A 15094-nucleotide genomic window follows, 5' to 3' on the forward strand; every position below is an offset into this window, starting at 1 on the left:
GTGCTGCCTCTCAGACTCCCTCCACCCTTTCCTCCTTCCCTGGAGGGCTAAGTCCCTCCCTCCTTTCCTCAGCTCCATCCTTTAACCCTCATAGGTGTTGTTCCCAACACAATCCGTTTTGATGCCTACTTTTATAGAACCTTGCATTGCAGGGGTGTGCTTTTCCACTTCCGGTGGCCTGACGCCTCCCACCCCCTAAAGCTTAGTTGATGAAAGCATTATGGCTGGACCAATTTAGACAGGGAAGGGGTGGGGGAGACTCTTGGAAGGTACTCAATGTCCCCTTGTCCACAAAACAGAAGAAAACACGAGTTTATTTCGTAAGCTATTATTGCTCATGAACAGCTAATACAATTGGGCACATGCTCACGTTCCAGTCCAAGAAATGCTTCCGAGTTATCCTTTTATTGGTATTAAGGCAGCAAGGGACATCTTCGGGCCCACATGCCTTTTTTTTGCCACACAAGGGGACATCATGACTCGGGAAGTAGGGGAGCCAGCCAGCCAGAGGACTGTTCCCCAGTCTCTCCAGCCCTCCATTTTCATTCTAATGCACTTTGGTTTGAGAACAGGTGTGCAGCACGGCCCAGTCTGGCAGTATCTATCTGCCAGGAAGATGCTCCTGGTCCAAGGCCTCAGCTCAGCCAGCCTTGCCCTCCGCCAGGCTCTCCCAGGGACAGATGACCTCATTTTCTGTAGCCCGGTCACCAGACTCCCCTGTCCCAGCGTCGTCTGAGTCCACTAGGCAGTGTCCAGTGTCTGTAGGCACATCCATTTTGATCTGGAAAAAGCTTCAGGCACAAAAGAGTACACATGACAAACGGGTAGGAGGCCAGCTGGTCCCCAGCCCCAAGTAGACTAACACACCAACACAGGGGGCATTTACCCAAAGGGGCTTGTGCCCCCCTTGGCTCAGGAGATCCCTGTTATTAGGGATTAGGATTCCAAACATGCTTCATTTTACTTGGGGGCAAGAGCTTAGATCTTCTGGGTTTTGATGAATTCAGAAAGTCCCTGTAGGACATAGCAGCCTTTTTATCCCTGAGAAACTGTTAAAAAGCCCCACACCCACATAGCAGGGCTGAGCTAGAACATTCCATCATCACCCTTCCTGATGAAGAATCAACAAGCATGCACTGGGTTCTACTCCCCTTCCTAAGGGGGACCCCCCTTCCCTCCTGCTCCTCCAAGCAACGCGGGTAGGAGGGGCACGGGCCTGGGGTACTCACCGCCCCTCATGCATACAACACACAGCGCAGCCAATGCTCCTTGGGTACCCATGACAACTTAAGGCCTCTGCTTGTCCCTTCCTTCTCCAAGCTCAAGCAGGGCCAAACGTAGGAACTAGTTCATTCGTTTGGGGGGAGGGGTAACCCCTGACTGCCTCCTCTCAAATCCAATAAGGATGGGCTGATTCATAGTTTGTGCTGTCTACCACTTGGTTTTCTGCCATGGGCTTTATCAAGCATTCTTCTGAGCTCCTCTCTGTACTTGGCAGAGGAGGATTCCTGCTCAGGAAGAGATTGGGCATCTGCATTTTTGATATCACCGCCAACACGAAGATCTAGGAGGGGTGCACATGGAAACATGCAGGTGCCCCTGAGGATGGGGGTTGGGGGAATGCAAGCCCCCTAAGGTAGGGGAAGCATACCCTAGGATCACATCACCTGGGCATCCTACCGTGGCCATAGATCTTCTACCCTTTACAAATCAGTGTCTTTATTAAACTCATATTCTCGGGGTTGAGGGGGACATAAGGAAAAGGTGGACAGGAAAAGAAGTCAAAGCAAAAAAAAACCCCATATAGGTGGGTGCAGTGGCCCACACGTTTAATCCTTGCTCCTTGGGAGGCAGAGACCGGGAGGATTCCCCATTCAAGGCCATCCTGGACAGTTATGACACCCCTCCCCAAATCTGAACAAATAAAAAGCAACTACTTGAGATTTGTAAATAGGAGGATTGTAGGCCAAGGTAACATAAAAGCCAAGATCTTGTTGGAAAAAGTAACCAAAGCCAAAGCCAAAAGGGCTGGCGGTGTTGGCCTAATTGGGAGAATACAGACCTGGTTCTGAAAAAAATAATTAGTTAACTAATTAGCTAATTAATTTTATTTTGCCAATCCTGGGGCTTGAACTCAGGGCCTGAGCTCTGTCCCTGAGCTTCTCAGTGCTCAAGGCTAGCACCTGAGTCACAGTACCACTTCTGGCTTCTTCTGTATATGGGGTACTGAGGAATCGAACCCAGAGCTTCATGCATGCTAGGTAAGTACTCTACCACTAAACCACATTCCCAGCCCTAGCTAATTGGTTTTTAAGAAGACCTCTGGGCCTCCTCCTTGTCAGGAAGAGGGAGGGAAGCATTCCAGCCCCACCACCTCCCGGCCACATGTGTGCCACAGGGCCTTGTCCACACCCGCAGCTCCCCGGTCATCACAAGCGCAGTGCAAGCCCCTTCTTCTTACTTTGCTACCTTCTTGGGTTTCAGCCTGGGCAGCTGCTGGCCCACATCCCCCAGGGGCTGCACCTTCCCGTGGGACACAGCTGGGCACTTGGGTGAGAGCCTGGCAAAGACCGGAGAAGCCAAGCAACCTCGCCTCAGAAACCTGCTGAGGGACAGGGCCGGCCGGGCTTTGACAGGGGCCCTGGGCTGGCTGAGGGACGCGGGGCCATCGATGGAGGTCTCGCTGCTATCGCCCTGGGCACCAGACCAGCTGGCCTCCCCCTTCGGCTCTAAGCCCGAAGAGCCCTCCAAGGCGGCTCGAATGGGTGAGGGGCAGATGGCAGTGCTGGGCCGCCTGATGAAGCGGCTGGGCGAGGGGAAAGGCCTCCGGGGAGAGCGGCAGGACGGGGAGAAGGGGCCCGAAGGAGAGGGAGGCACGCAGGTCCCCGTGTACACGGCCAGGTGGGGGCTGGGAGCCATGTGCTGGCCTGGCTGTAGGGAAGGAAAGGAGAAAGCTCAGCGGTGAGTTCTGGGGGCCCCCCTCAAACCACCCTCAGTTAACTCAACCCCCCTCCCACTTCTGATGACTTAGGGTGCAGGCCTGTCTGTCTGCCCCCTGTGACAGCAGCACAGACATATAGAGGCCTGCTGTTAGGGACCTGTCTGTCCCCAAGAGCCCCAGAGCGGGACAGTCCTGTCCCAGAGCACAAACCAGCCTTCTTCCCATTCCCAGATGCTGGAGGGAAGCCAGGAGTTCTCCATCACCCCTCAGGACCATGACCCAGGGGAGCGAGCCCCAGCACCCCCAGGGCCATGTCTTCTGCACCAGTGGCCCCAGCCTCAGGCCTGGAAGCATCTCACTGAGCAGAAGAAATAGCAAGACCCCCACCACTTCAGCAGGGCCTGACCCCTGGTCATTGAGTGGAGAAAGGGGACGTATCTCAAGTCCCCGATGTAGGACAGGGATCTCCACCGTCACCTTTTCTCCACCCCCTAAGAACTGCCCTGCAGATGGAAAGGCAGCGGCCTCAGCCCTGGGCAGGGGGCTGTTGGCTTCTGTGGCATGAGGTCCTGGTCTCCCAGTCACCCAGGTAAGATGACCTAACCTAAAGGAAATAGGGCAGGTGCATGGAAGGGCAGCTTTTAGGGAGGGGCAGATGTCTGAAATGGCTGGATAAGATTGGAAATGGGGGTGAAAAGGAGTCTTCATTGTCTCCCACTGGTTCTCTGACATTCAAACAACGTCCTATTCTGAAACAGCAGCTTGAGCTATTGCTCCGTGTAACAGTTTAGGAACCAGACCCCAGGATCAGGACCTACCTGGGCTGGTGAATAATCACATTACTAACAAGTATTGTTATTGTTAAGACACAGTGAGAACTTAGCAACCAGAAGTCCCCAGCCTGAACAATTTACTCAATATCAGGGACGCTTGTATCCTCCTCCCTCCCCCCCCCAGAGCCACTCGATGAGGCAAATCACTACCATTATCTCCATTTTTGACAGAGGTGGAAAATTCATGCTCAAGGAGCCAAGGAATGGTGGAAATGGTGAGAGAGAGACTTAAAACTCCCAGGTCTGCATGGCTGAATGGATCAGCATATCCGGTCAAGAAGCTACTTCCAGTCCTCTAAGACACTCATTCTATAAGGACTCACATCTTACCAAGAGCCTGAACAAGCCTGGAAGAGGACCCTCCCAAGAACTTCCAGGTTAGAGTGCAGCTACCCTGGCTGACCCCTGGCTGGTGAGCCTTGTTCAGGACCTGGTACCAATGTGTGGCCTGAAGATTCTCTCCACATCCACATGCCCAAGCTGATGATCTGAGGAGAGGGGCCTTTGGGAGGTGAGTAGGAATGGGACCCTTACGTAAAAGACCCCGGAGAGCACAGTGAGGGTACAGTGAGATGCTGCTATCATTTTCTGGATCTGTTGGTGCCTTCACCATGGACTTCTCAGTCCTCAGAACCATGGGAATTTTCTGTTAATGGGCCACCACCAAGGTAATGCTACTCTATCGTGGTGGTCTCAATGGGCCAAGGCACCCCTGCGGTTGTCTCGCCGTGGGCAATCATGCACTAACAAGCCTTTGTGCTTTGGGACCGTTGCTTACCCATCCATCAAAGACTTAATCAGTGACTACGTGAGATTGGAAGCCCAGAGCGGTGTAACAAAAAGTCCCTGCTGTTTTTGCTGAGCCATGTTGACCCCTATTGCCCATGGGAGGTTGGGATCCTAGCAGCGGAAGGAATAGACATAACTCACAAGAGAAGCTAGGCTTTGTCAAGATGTGGGGAAAGAAAGAGGTATCAGAATGGTGCCTCCTGACTCTAACTGAAAACCCATTCCTTCAGAATCAATGGTAAACTCTTCTTCCATAATTCTACTCTACAGATACGACAACAAGTCTCATGGAGCTGATACAACCTGACAGGGATTGTACAGCTTATGACTAGAATTTTTTCCTCCCTACCTTCCCCCAACCCTATGTATCTTCCATCCTCCTCTCTCGCTCCCTCTTTTCCCCATCCCATTCTTCCTCCAACACCTTCTCTTTTCCAAGGATGAAAAACAGAATGGATAGGAAAAGTGACTGCTACCTTTCTTCACTTACCTTGCCTGAGATGGTTCTTTCTTCTGGGCAAATGGCCATTGGCTGGGTTGGCTGAGGACGCTCTAAGAGGGATGCTTTATCCACCTCCTCCCACCAGTGACCCATGGATCCCCTCCAGCCTGGAGCTGGAGCTTGGAGACCTATGCCCCAGCGACCACTGATGTCAGAAAGCAAAGCGGTGGCATGCAAGACACGTGGCAAAGAAATGTGACAGGACACAGACAAAGAGGACAGTTTGATTCCGTTTTCTTGTGCACTGCATTTTATTGCGCGAGGTTAACCAAGAGAAGGAAGCATGAAATGGAGCGGGTACATTAATGTGAGAACGCAATCACAGGTTTTTTAATGGAAGGCAAAGCACATGATGTAGGAGGGTGCAACTCATGCTTCTGTCCCCAGAAAACTAGCTGAGAATTTAAAAGAAAACCCATGGCCACTTGAACTGCCTTCCTGAGAACCAGAGGGATGTGTTCCAATTTAACATTCAGATATGCAGTCTTGCCTGCTATACCTTTTCCTTTCTCCCCTTCCTCAATTCTTCAGAAGCAAATAAGAAAACTTGATTACATGAGGAAATAGCTCTTTGGGTGGCCATGTCATTTTGTCTCCCAGTCATTCTATTGGTCACAGTCTAGCACAAAATCTTCCCAGCTGGAACTCACCCTTGCATTGGCTGAGCAGTAACTACACTGTTGTTAGTTACTCCTCTCCCAGAAGATGCTGCTTCTGGGGGTCAGACTCTTTCTCCTGCCCACACCTGGACTCTATCCTAATGTTCCCTGGAGATAGTTGCAGGACAAGATTTTGAGAGACCAGAGAGGGTGGTGCAGGATAAGAGTGGTTTGCCTACTCTCAGGAAACGCCCTGACAAGGAGCCTCTTTATTGGACAACACCAACAGACAGAAGAAGACACAAGTCTGCTTAAAGAGCATGGAAGTGTAGGGAGCGAGGGTAATGAAGACAGTAACAGTGCTGATGGTAGTGAGACACTGGAGATGATGGTAGTTGTGATGATGGTAGTGAGGATGGTGATGGTGGTGATAGTGATGAAGATGATAGTAAGGACGGTAATGATGGTGATATGAAGGTCATAATAGTAGTAAGGATGATGACGATGATGATGATAACAGCAGTTAGTGTTTATTGAACATTTATATGTCATGCATGGGTCTAAGGTCTCATGTTCTTGGCTCTGACCCTTCTATTTGCACTGAATACTCCTCATGAAACAGTCTTTTCTCTAACAGTCAAGCTGGGAAAATGGAATTCCACAGAGGAAACCCTGGTGCCTGTGCTAACATAAATGTACACGCATCAAAAGGTTTGTCATGGGGTTCAACTATTGGCACTAAGGATTATGATGGTGTGTGAGCCCAAGAGACTATCATAATGATTTAAACATGTCACTCACATTGTCCAAATTAACACGATCTTTGATGCCATCTGACATCCAAGTGGGCCCTGTGAGGCTGGTGTTACCCTTGAGCCCTGGTAGGAGCAACTGCTACTGGCTAGAACTGACAGCAACCATGAACACTCTTGCAGGACCTCGGAACTCAGACCCATGGCCTCTTTTCTATAACACAGGAGAATTTCCTACTGGGCCCAAGAATTGTAGAAGAGAGCACTGCAAACTCCTGAGGTGGCGAGGACATAGGTAAAGACTGGAAAAGGGCTAATGTCTAGAGCTGAGGTACAGTGAGGTTATACAAGTGTATAAAATCGAACATCTCCAGTTGCTGGATAGAGCTTTCCAGATAGTCTAGATTAGTCACTCCATCTGTTCCTGCAATCCAGCTAACTGCCCCCAAAGCAACTCTGCTCTCTCCAAGTCTTCACTCCCTCCCCAGGCTAGTGGTTCCTGGGATGTGATTGGAGGATCACAGTTCAAAGCCGGCGTAGGTCCACAAAAACTCCATCTCTAAAATCAAAGTAAGGCTAGGGGCATGACTCCGTTGGTGGAGCACTAACTGAGCAAGCAAGCTGCGGGAGTGTGAGGCCCTGAGTTCAAACCCCAATACCATAAAAAATGTCAGAAAAGAATGCATGATATATTCAACACATCTACTACCCTGCCCACCATGTTGCTAGGGGCGGGCTCTAGGCTCATGCAGAGTAACTTGAAGGAGCAGCAAGTATCCTCTCATTTCCTGCTTCTCAAACTTTCCCACGAAAGTAGGCCAAACGGCAGGAGAGCGCTGCAACCAGCTCCCGCAGGAGTCTGAGGGCAGAGCCTGAACCTGCCACAGCCAAGCGCGAAACGTCTTTGATGTCTCATATTCCAACCGTAAAAAATTCATGCACATTTTGCATTCTATTTCATAACATATTAATGATTGTTTTAATGTAAATTTTTTTTAAAAACCACCTAAACTTTTTCTCTTATTCTAAATATTCAAGTCGAATTGGTATCCCAGGCCTGGTTACCCACCCCCCTCCCCTTGACATTCATAAAGTCTGCTTTGAGAATAAATCTTGACCCAACTTCTCTTTTCATGAATGAATAAGAAACCAAGAGGTTCTGGGACTTGCTCGAGACCTCATGTCTAGGGCTGGGATCAGAACAGGGTCCAAGAGACTTATCAAAACCCAGGGCTCGGGCTGGGAAGGTGGCTCAGTGGTAGAGTGCTTGTCTTGCATGCCTGAGGTCTTGGGTTTGATTCCTCAGCACCACATAAGAAGAAAAAGCCAGAAGTGGTGCTGTGGCTCAAGTGGTAGAACACTAGCCTTGAGCTAAGGGACAGTGCTCAGGCCCAAAGTTCAGGGCCCACAACTGACCCCCCCCCCCAAAAAAAAGCCAGGGCTCTTGCTACTCCATTCATTCATTCATTCATCTGAATACATGTTGTGTAGAACGTGCTAGGTCTTAAGCATTAGCCTCCAAGTGGTACATAGGTAGCTATGGTCGCTTCCCTCTTGGCACTCACCTGATAGTGGTTTCACTATCAACCTGCAGGCACCCTCCAGAGCTGGAAAATTCCAACCATGTTCAAAAGAGAGATAAATGAAGTCTAAGCCTTGCTGTGCTAGTCTTTGACCCATGAAGGGAGCCAGACACCCTCCTCTTCAGGTTGGAATTATCTTGCTAATATAAAACCAGTGCCCATGGATTCTTCACTCTGGCCTAGAGGGTCTTGGATGACCTCGGTCTGCTACTTCTCCTGCTTCATCTTGTTCCATTTCTTCTTCATCGTCCAGGCTCCATGGCTCTCCTAGCCTTGCACTATACTCTGAGCTATTTGCCTCCTCTGGGCCTTTGTACACATTGTCCTCTCTCCCTGGGACAGGCTCCCTGCTCCGTCCCCATTCTGCAGCCAACGCTTGCTCCTCCTCTGCTTCTCTGCCACTGCTTCCAAGAGAACCAGTCTATACAACTCATCTTCCCAAGCACAGCACCCTCCCTTTAGGACACATTCAGCAGGTTTTCCATCTACATTGTGTTGATGTCATTGATTGCAGTGGCAACCTCAGTTGTCTACCCTGTCCTGCATCTGTGTCTTTTGACCTCTTTTCACTAGAAGAGGTCATCTTGAATCCAGCTGCCTCCATGGCTTACTTTGGCCAATGAAATGACGCAGAAGAAACCATGTGAAGCCCTGTGTTCTTTCTACTGACTCCCTTGTAATTCTGCCATCATCATTGGCTCCCTGCCTAGGTCAAGTTGTTAGAAGAAGACAGATTGGTGAAGCAGAGCAGACTCATCCATTCACCCCAGCCTAGGCTTCTGTAGACATGTGAGCAAACCCAGCCAGGAACCACGAAGCCACAGAGATGATCCCGTATACACGGACAATAAACATCTGTGGAATGGCGTTCTTGTTTGTGGTTGAATGTTACCCAGCAACAGTTACCTTTGACAGTCCTAGACCGTCACGTTCCGTGAGAAAAGAACTGTGTCTTGCTTGTTCACCAACTCCTTGCACATAGTAAGGGCTCAAAACATAGCTGGGTAAATGAATGTGTTCCTGCTCACCTCCTTGCTCTCTCTTTTGCATGCAGGTATATGAGGTAAGCCTCACTTCAAGAGTAACCTTATAGACCTCACAAGGTCAAGGTTGGAGCTGCCTTTTCCCTCTACCCCTGACCAAAGAGCTGGCCTAGCCTATAGCTGCAGAGAGGGAAGCATCAAGAGCTAGAGAGCATCCTCCAGAAAAAGAAAAAAGTGCATTCTATTAGCTCTCAAGTCATCATGAAAATGCCATGGATAGCTACCAGCCTTCTTCCCCGGGAATGAAGACATGAGTGCCTAGATTCTTCTCTGGCCCGAGTCTTGCATTCCTCACAAGCTGCTTCATTACCCGGGAGTTACAAGATGGAGAGACAGAAGGAAAAGATGCTGTTATCCCCTCAGGTAGCTGTGACTAACACATAAGCTCAGCAGGAGGCCCGGCTTAACGGGGCCCTTTCAGTTAATATAGGAGCTAGAAAAGTATTTCCACGGGGGAACCTAGAATCTGCTCCTTGGAAGGACTCCAGATGGCTTGAGAGCAGAGTCTAAACTGGAGAGATAGGATGAGGAGCTTCCTGAAGCTACTTTAGGCCAATGTCCTTAGAAGAACTAGGCTTGGTGTGTCTGTATCTCTGCAAGGCAGCCCACTCTCCCTATGGTTTGTGCTACATGACAGGTGGGTGTCATAAGTCAGGTGACTCCCCTCCCCCCCCCCAGCCATCACCAGTGTTACCCCTGGGGAGCTGGGAGGGGGGACAAACTTAAGTCACTTTTAGCATTGTAAAACTCACCATGAAGCACATTAGAGGAATCTGGGGGAAAACTCATTGACCCTACTGCTCTAATCATGGGGAATGGAATCTTCTAGACTTTGATCCTACTTTCCTTTGTTTGCCTCTTCCAAGTACACTCCTCCCCTCGCCCTCTCCACCCCTCAGCCCCACCATCCACCCCGGGAATCACAGCTTCATTTAGGAGGGAGCTCCTTCTTGAGTTGGCTCCTCCGGTCCAGCTTGCTCATAACCTGGGTGATGTCCACGGTGTTGGCTGCTTCTCGAGCCTTCGCTTCCTCTTCCAGCTGTCTCAGGATGACAGGGCTCGGGCTGGAACGTAGGTGGCGACGCATGAACGGGAGGCCGGTGCTGCGAGGAAGCACACAGATGGTGACTGGCTGTCAGTACTGGCGGTGGGGCTGGGGCTGGGAAGGCGGGAACCTGGAGAGGTTAGCCCCACGTCCCTGGGCACGTCAAGGGGAGTTCCCAGAGCCAGCTTCAACGTTGGCTCTTCTCTTTCTCCCCTGGAGAATGAGACAGCTGCTTCCGGTTGGTAAATTAAGATGCCAGGAGAGCTTTCTGGATGGTCAACTACAACAGACACCTTTCGCCAGTGTTTAGACATCCAATTATTATCTTAGCACCCTGTAAGATCTTCATGAAAGCCAGCAGCACAGTAGACTTAGGGACTAAAAAAAAACCCCAAGATTTTCTGCCTCAGGAAAGAATTGGAGCATGTCAGCCACAGGTCTGAAAAGGAAGGAAGGAACTGGCCGGGAGGAGTGGGTGTCCTCGGCAGAGGGAGCGAGGAGGATTTGCAGAGGGGTGGCAAGATGGCGGTACCCTGCTCCTAACACCAGATCTTAGGATTATCCCCCCCCAAAAAAAAAAATATCTCCTTTAGAAGCCAAATCTGGATTCTTGGAACCAAAAATCTCAATGACATCTTAGGAACCAGCACCACACCCTACATGCCTGAGAGATAAAAGAGGAAGAGCATCAGAGAGACCTGCCCTGGACAGATTCCCACAGCCACACCGGCTGGGAAATAAGTATTTCAATGGAGATAATAGATGAATGATTTAGGACCCCAACTTTCTGGATCACATAAGGCCACAGAATGCTTGTATCTGTACTAGGGAGGCAGAAGGCTGCCCTACCCGCAAACTGCCTCTAATATTGACTGTCTCACCAGACTGGCAAAGGGGAAAGCTTAGGGTTTAGGGTTAACATCCTGGGAGGGTTAACTTTGAAGAGACTACCTACAGCTGTCAATCATGAAACAAATTCCCACCCACTGGAAATCCCTTCCTGGATACAGGCTGAGCTTCACGCTGAACAAAAGCATTTGCACGTGGTTCTCACTCACACGCACGATTCACACTCACCACAAGGCCAGACTACAACATCCCGCACCAGGGGTGTCTGGCACCCTGGGCCCCTGGCTGTGTGGCCCTCAAGGTCTCCAGCTGAGCTCACATGTCTGCCTTAACTTAGAAAGTATCTGGAGAGGAAAGTACAAGCCTGGCTCTTAGGCCTGGCTCATTTCTCGCTGAACTTCTGACGTTCTTCTGGCCCTTTCTTGTGGCTTCAAGACGAAGCACTCAAGTCCCCAGGGACACTGGACTCCTTTTCTTCCTTCGTCAACCTAGAACTGTACCACAAAGGCCTTCTTTCTCTCCCAGTCATAACAGAGTCATTGTCCACCAAACGGAGACCGAGTTGGGGGTTTGTTTCTTAAGAAAGCCTTTATTAAAGGCTGCAGTCCAACTGCCCTCCTTTTAAATTGACTGGAGAAGCTGGAAAAAAGCCCAGCGTGAGCTGGACAGACAAATAGGAGCGTTTACAGCAGGACACACGGCTGGCAGGGTTTGAGGGAAACCTCTTCCAGGGTCCCATGCCTTTGTTCAAGCTGTCCTTTGCTTACTCGTTTGAACCTTCAATCCAACACACACACACACACACACACACACACACGGCCAATCTGTCCCTCAGACATTAGTGTTGCCCACTGTCCCAGTGGCAAGATGAGATGTAATGACCCACATTTGCAACAGGGAAAGTGAGAATGAACCCAGTCAATGTATTTCTGAACAGGAGGCAGCCAGAACATAGCAGGAGTTCCCATTTATCCCCTCCCCCCCACCCCCACCCCCACCAAACAGGTATTTTCTCTTGGGGTGCAATTTTCTATTGTCTCTAAAGTCTTAGAACAATTCGGATACAAAGATGTAGCTAAATTAATACCCATTCATCAATTTGGAAGGCGTGGCAATAAAAAAAAAACAATGAGATGTTTCTGTCTGGGTTGAGTAATTCTTGGTTTGATCATTGGGATTCTTTCAAACCAGCATTAGAGACACAAAAACATGCTGGAGATAATTACTAATGAAATCTTGCTTGTGATACTACAGCCTTAGAAGCAACTGAAACATTTATTCCCAGAGTGATACTTTCAGTTCCCAGTATTTTCCATCTAGCAAATATCTCAATAACAGACATTAGGCTGAAAGAGGCTGCCATGTCGCTATAAACCACGCAGTGGGACGCTAGTGATTTAAGCCAAGGGGGACTTGCCTTCTCTTGGTGGTTTCCTGAGGTTCGATAGCCTTGGCCAGCATTTCTTTATAGATTGGAGATTTTAAGTAGCGCGCATACGAATCCTGACAAGAAGAAGAGAAAAACAGTGTTTGTGAGTGCAGCTGTCAGATGTGGCCCCTGGGCCAGCAGCGCCAACTGCACCCCATCATCTAACACCCCCACAATAACATCCTGCAGTTACCTTCCATGCAGCAAACCCAGGAAGTGACAAGGGCACATTGACCTCTCCCACTCAATCCCTCCTTCAAGTGTGGCTTACAGGTAGGGCACCTACTTCTCAGCCCCCTTCATGCCCTTTTCTGCCCTGTGTTTTCTGGGGCATAAAGGCAAGATATCCAAGAAAATAGAAGACCATGACTTAGAACCCCCGCTAGTTTCAGAGAAGTGGTTCCATGATGGCTTCCTACTTCCAAGCTAGCTAAATACTCTAATCATAACATATACAGGACAAAGCCTGGGGGCTGAGAGTAGCCTTCAAGGTCTCTTGAATTGCTCTGATTCTAAGGGCTAAGTGGTAGCAGTAATGGTTACAGGAACCAGGACGGAGTCTAGAAGAAAGGCTAATAGAGCCATTGGGTCCTGTTGTGCCTGTCGCCATAGAAACAAGGCTGAAGAGAAGTAGAATCTAAGAGAGTCCATGCTTGTAAATTACCCGTGACCCTGTTCCATTCTGCCTAGTAGCTCGTCTTCCTGGATGTCTCCTGAATGTGCTGTACTAAAAGTACATTTTTAAGAAACACAACATTTTCAAATACATGAAGAAAGACTATTATTAAAGAAACCCTGCTGTGGGTCTTTAAAACACCACACACACACACACACACACACACACACACACACACACACACACACACACACACACACACACACACACACACACACACACACAGAAACCCCACTAATGGGAAAACATGAGAGATGGTTAATGTTCTTGCTGAAAGTGCTAAGTGATTACCCACTAACCGTATTGCCTTGTAAGAGAATAACATGGGGGAAATGACATAAAGAAGGGAAGCTAATAAACATCCACCATCCCCACCAACCCATATCCCACAACAAAGCTATTAGCAGGTACCTTGCCATAAAGGGACTAATTTCCATAATAAGAAGTGGGAGCAGCAGAAGAAAACCTTGTCTTAGAATTTCCTAAGAAAGAGTAGATGTGGGGAGCTCATGCCTGTAAGGGACAGCACCCAGGTCCCAAGTTCAAACCTCAGTACCAGCACCAAAAAAAGGAATTGATTTTTCTATTAGGTCCTCTTTGGTTTACATGCATTCATTTATATATGTATTCATGCATTGACTCACTATTTATCGTGGTACTGGTATTGAACTCAGTACCTTATGCCTGCTAGACCGGTGCACTCCAGTTGAGCCACACCTCCAACCCGTTTTCACACTGGCTGTTTTTGAGGTGAGGGTCTCCCTTTATGACTGAACTAGCCTGGGCTGTAATCATCCACCTTGTGCTTCTCAAGGGATGATACGCATGGTGTCTCCCCTTTAGCTGGGATACAGGAACACACCATCATGCCCAGCCATTGGTGGGCTGGTCGCATAGTGGGACGCCCCAATCTCTGTCTCCCCAGGTAGCCAGGATTACAGGCTTCAGTCACCTCACCCAGCTCTTTGTTTTTAACAATTCCTTGAAAGGTCCTTTACAGAAGGACATCTGCACTCTTCCAGGGTTTTGCCACAATCACACCTAAATTAGCTCTTTTACACACGAAACCCCTCACGTGTCACACCCGCCAGGCCTGACCTCTGTCACTGTGGACTGAGCCTCTGATGGACCCAGAGAAGAAATCCCATCTCTATCTCTGCTGAGATCCCCCCTTGAGCCCCACAGCCCCAGAGGAGCAAGGCCTCCCTGTGGGCTCTCTTTGAGAACAGAAGTCTATGCTTTACAAAGCAAATGCACCTTGTAGGCTGTTCATACCATCACAACTCATGTCATGGACATCACCCAGTGTCCACAGGTGCAAACAGCCTCCACGGGTGTCTGTCGCGGCCAGTGGACTCCAGCCTGGGGAACAGGTGGGAAAGCTAAGGGTTCGGGTCTGCATCCTGCCACCAGCAAAGTGGTATCATCTCCCTGTTCCCCCCAGGCTCCCAGGCCTCCTGGGCACAGCTCCCCTACCTTCTTCATGAGCATGTAAATGTGGGTCTGCGCAGCGTCCAGCACGTAGCGGTGGGGGTGCCTCAGCCCCTTCACGGTGATGTCCATCGTCTTCCCATCAATGTTGATCCACCGCCTGGCCCCTGGGGCCAGGAACAGCCTGGGAGGGAGGGAGGGAGGGAGGGAGGGAGGGAGGGAGGGAGGGAGGGATCGAGGGGGAGAGAGAGGGAGAGAGGTAGCAGGGGAGGGAGGAATGGAAAGGGAAGAAAATATTGGGAAAAGTAGCTAGTCCAATGCTCAGGCCCACGGGGCAGGGGACTGATCTTGTCCATTCTGGCTTTGTTAGAAAACACTAAAGAGATGTGGCTCAGTGGTAGAGCACTTGCCTCGCATGCATAAAGCCCTGGGTTCGATTCCTCAGTAAGCAGAAAAAGCCGGAAGTGGTTCTGTGGCTCAAGTGGTAGGGCGCTAGCCTTGAGAAAAGAAGCTCAGGGACAGCACCAGGTCCCTGAGTTCAAGCCCCAGGAAAGAAAGAAAGAAAGAAAGAAAGAAAGAAAGAAAGAAAGAAAGAAAGAAAGAAAGAAAGAAAGAAAGAAAG

The 15094-nt window shown here is 49.7% G+C and overlaps 1 protein-coding gene across 3 annotated transcripts in view; it reads right to left on the reverse strand.

Annotated features, from left to right (window-relative positions):
* Positions 1-311: 311 nt before the first annotated feature.
* The window catches only part of Rgs9 (regulator of G protein signaling 9), a 63875-nt gene continuing 49092 nt past the window's right edge, over positions 312-15094 (reverse strand). For 2 of the 3 annotated variants that reach the window (XM_069993282.1, XM_069993283.1), the window contains exons 15-19: positions 14518-14656; positions 12354-12439; positions 10028-10145; positions 2462-2931; positions 312-791 (exon numbers count right to left, since the gene is read on the reverse strand). In XM_069993282.1, coding sequence (XP_069849383.1) covers positions 641-791; positions 2462-2931; positions 10028-10145; positions 12354-12439; positions 14518-14656 — 964 coding nt within the window. In that variant the 3' untranslated portion in view covers positions 312-640. Of the gene's footprint in view, positions 792-2461; positions 2932-9966; positions 10146-12353; positions 12440-14517; positions 14657-15094 lie in introns of those variants that run through there. The other variant, XM_069993284.1, reaches the window with a different exon arrangement.

Source organism: Dipodomys merriami, unplaced genomic scaffold (assembly GCF_024711535.1).
Source record: "Dipodomys merriami isolate MVZ:Mamm:240054 unplaced genomic scaffold, mDipMer1.0.p SCAF_42, whole genome shotgun sequence".
Lineage (NCBI taxonomy): Eukaryota > Metazoa > Chordata > Mammalia > Rodentia > Heteromyidae > Dipodomys > Dipodomys merriami.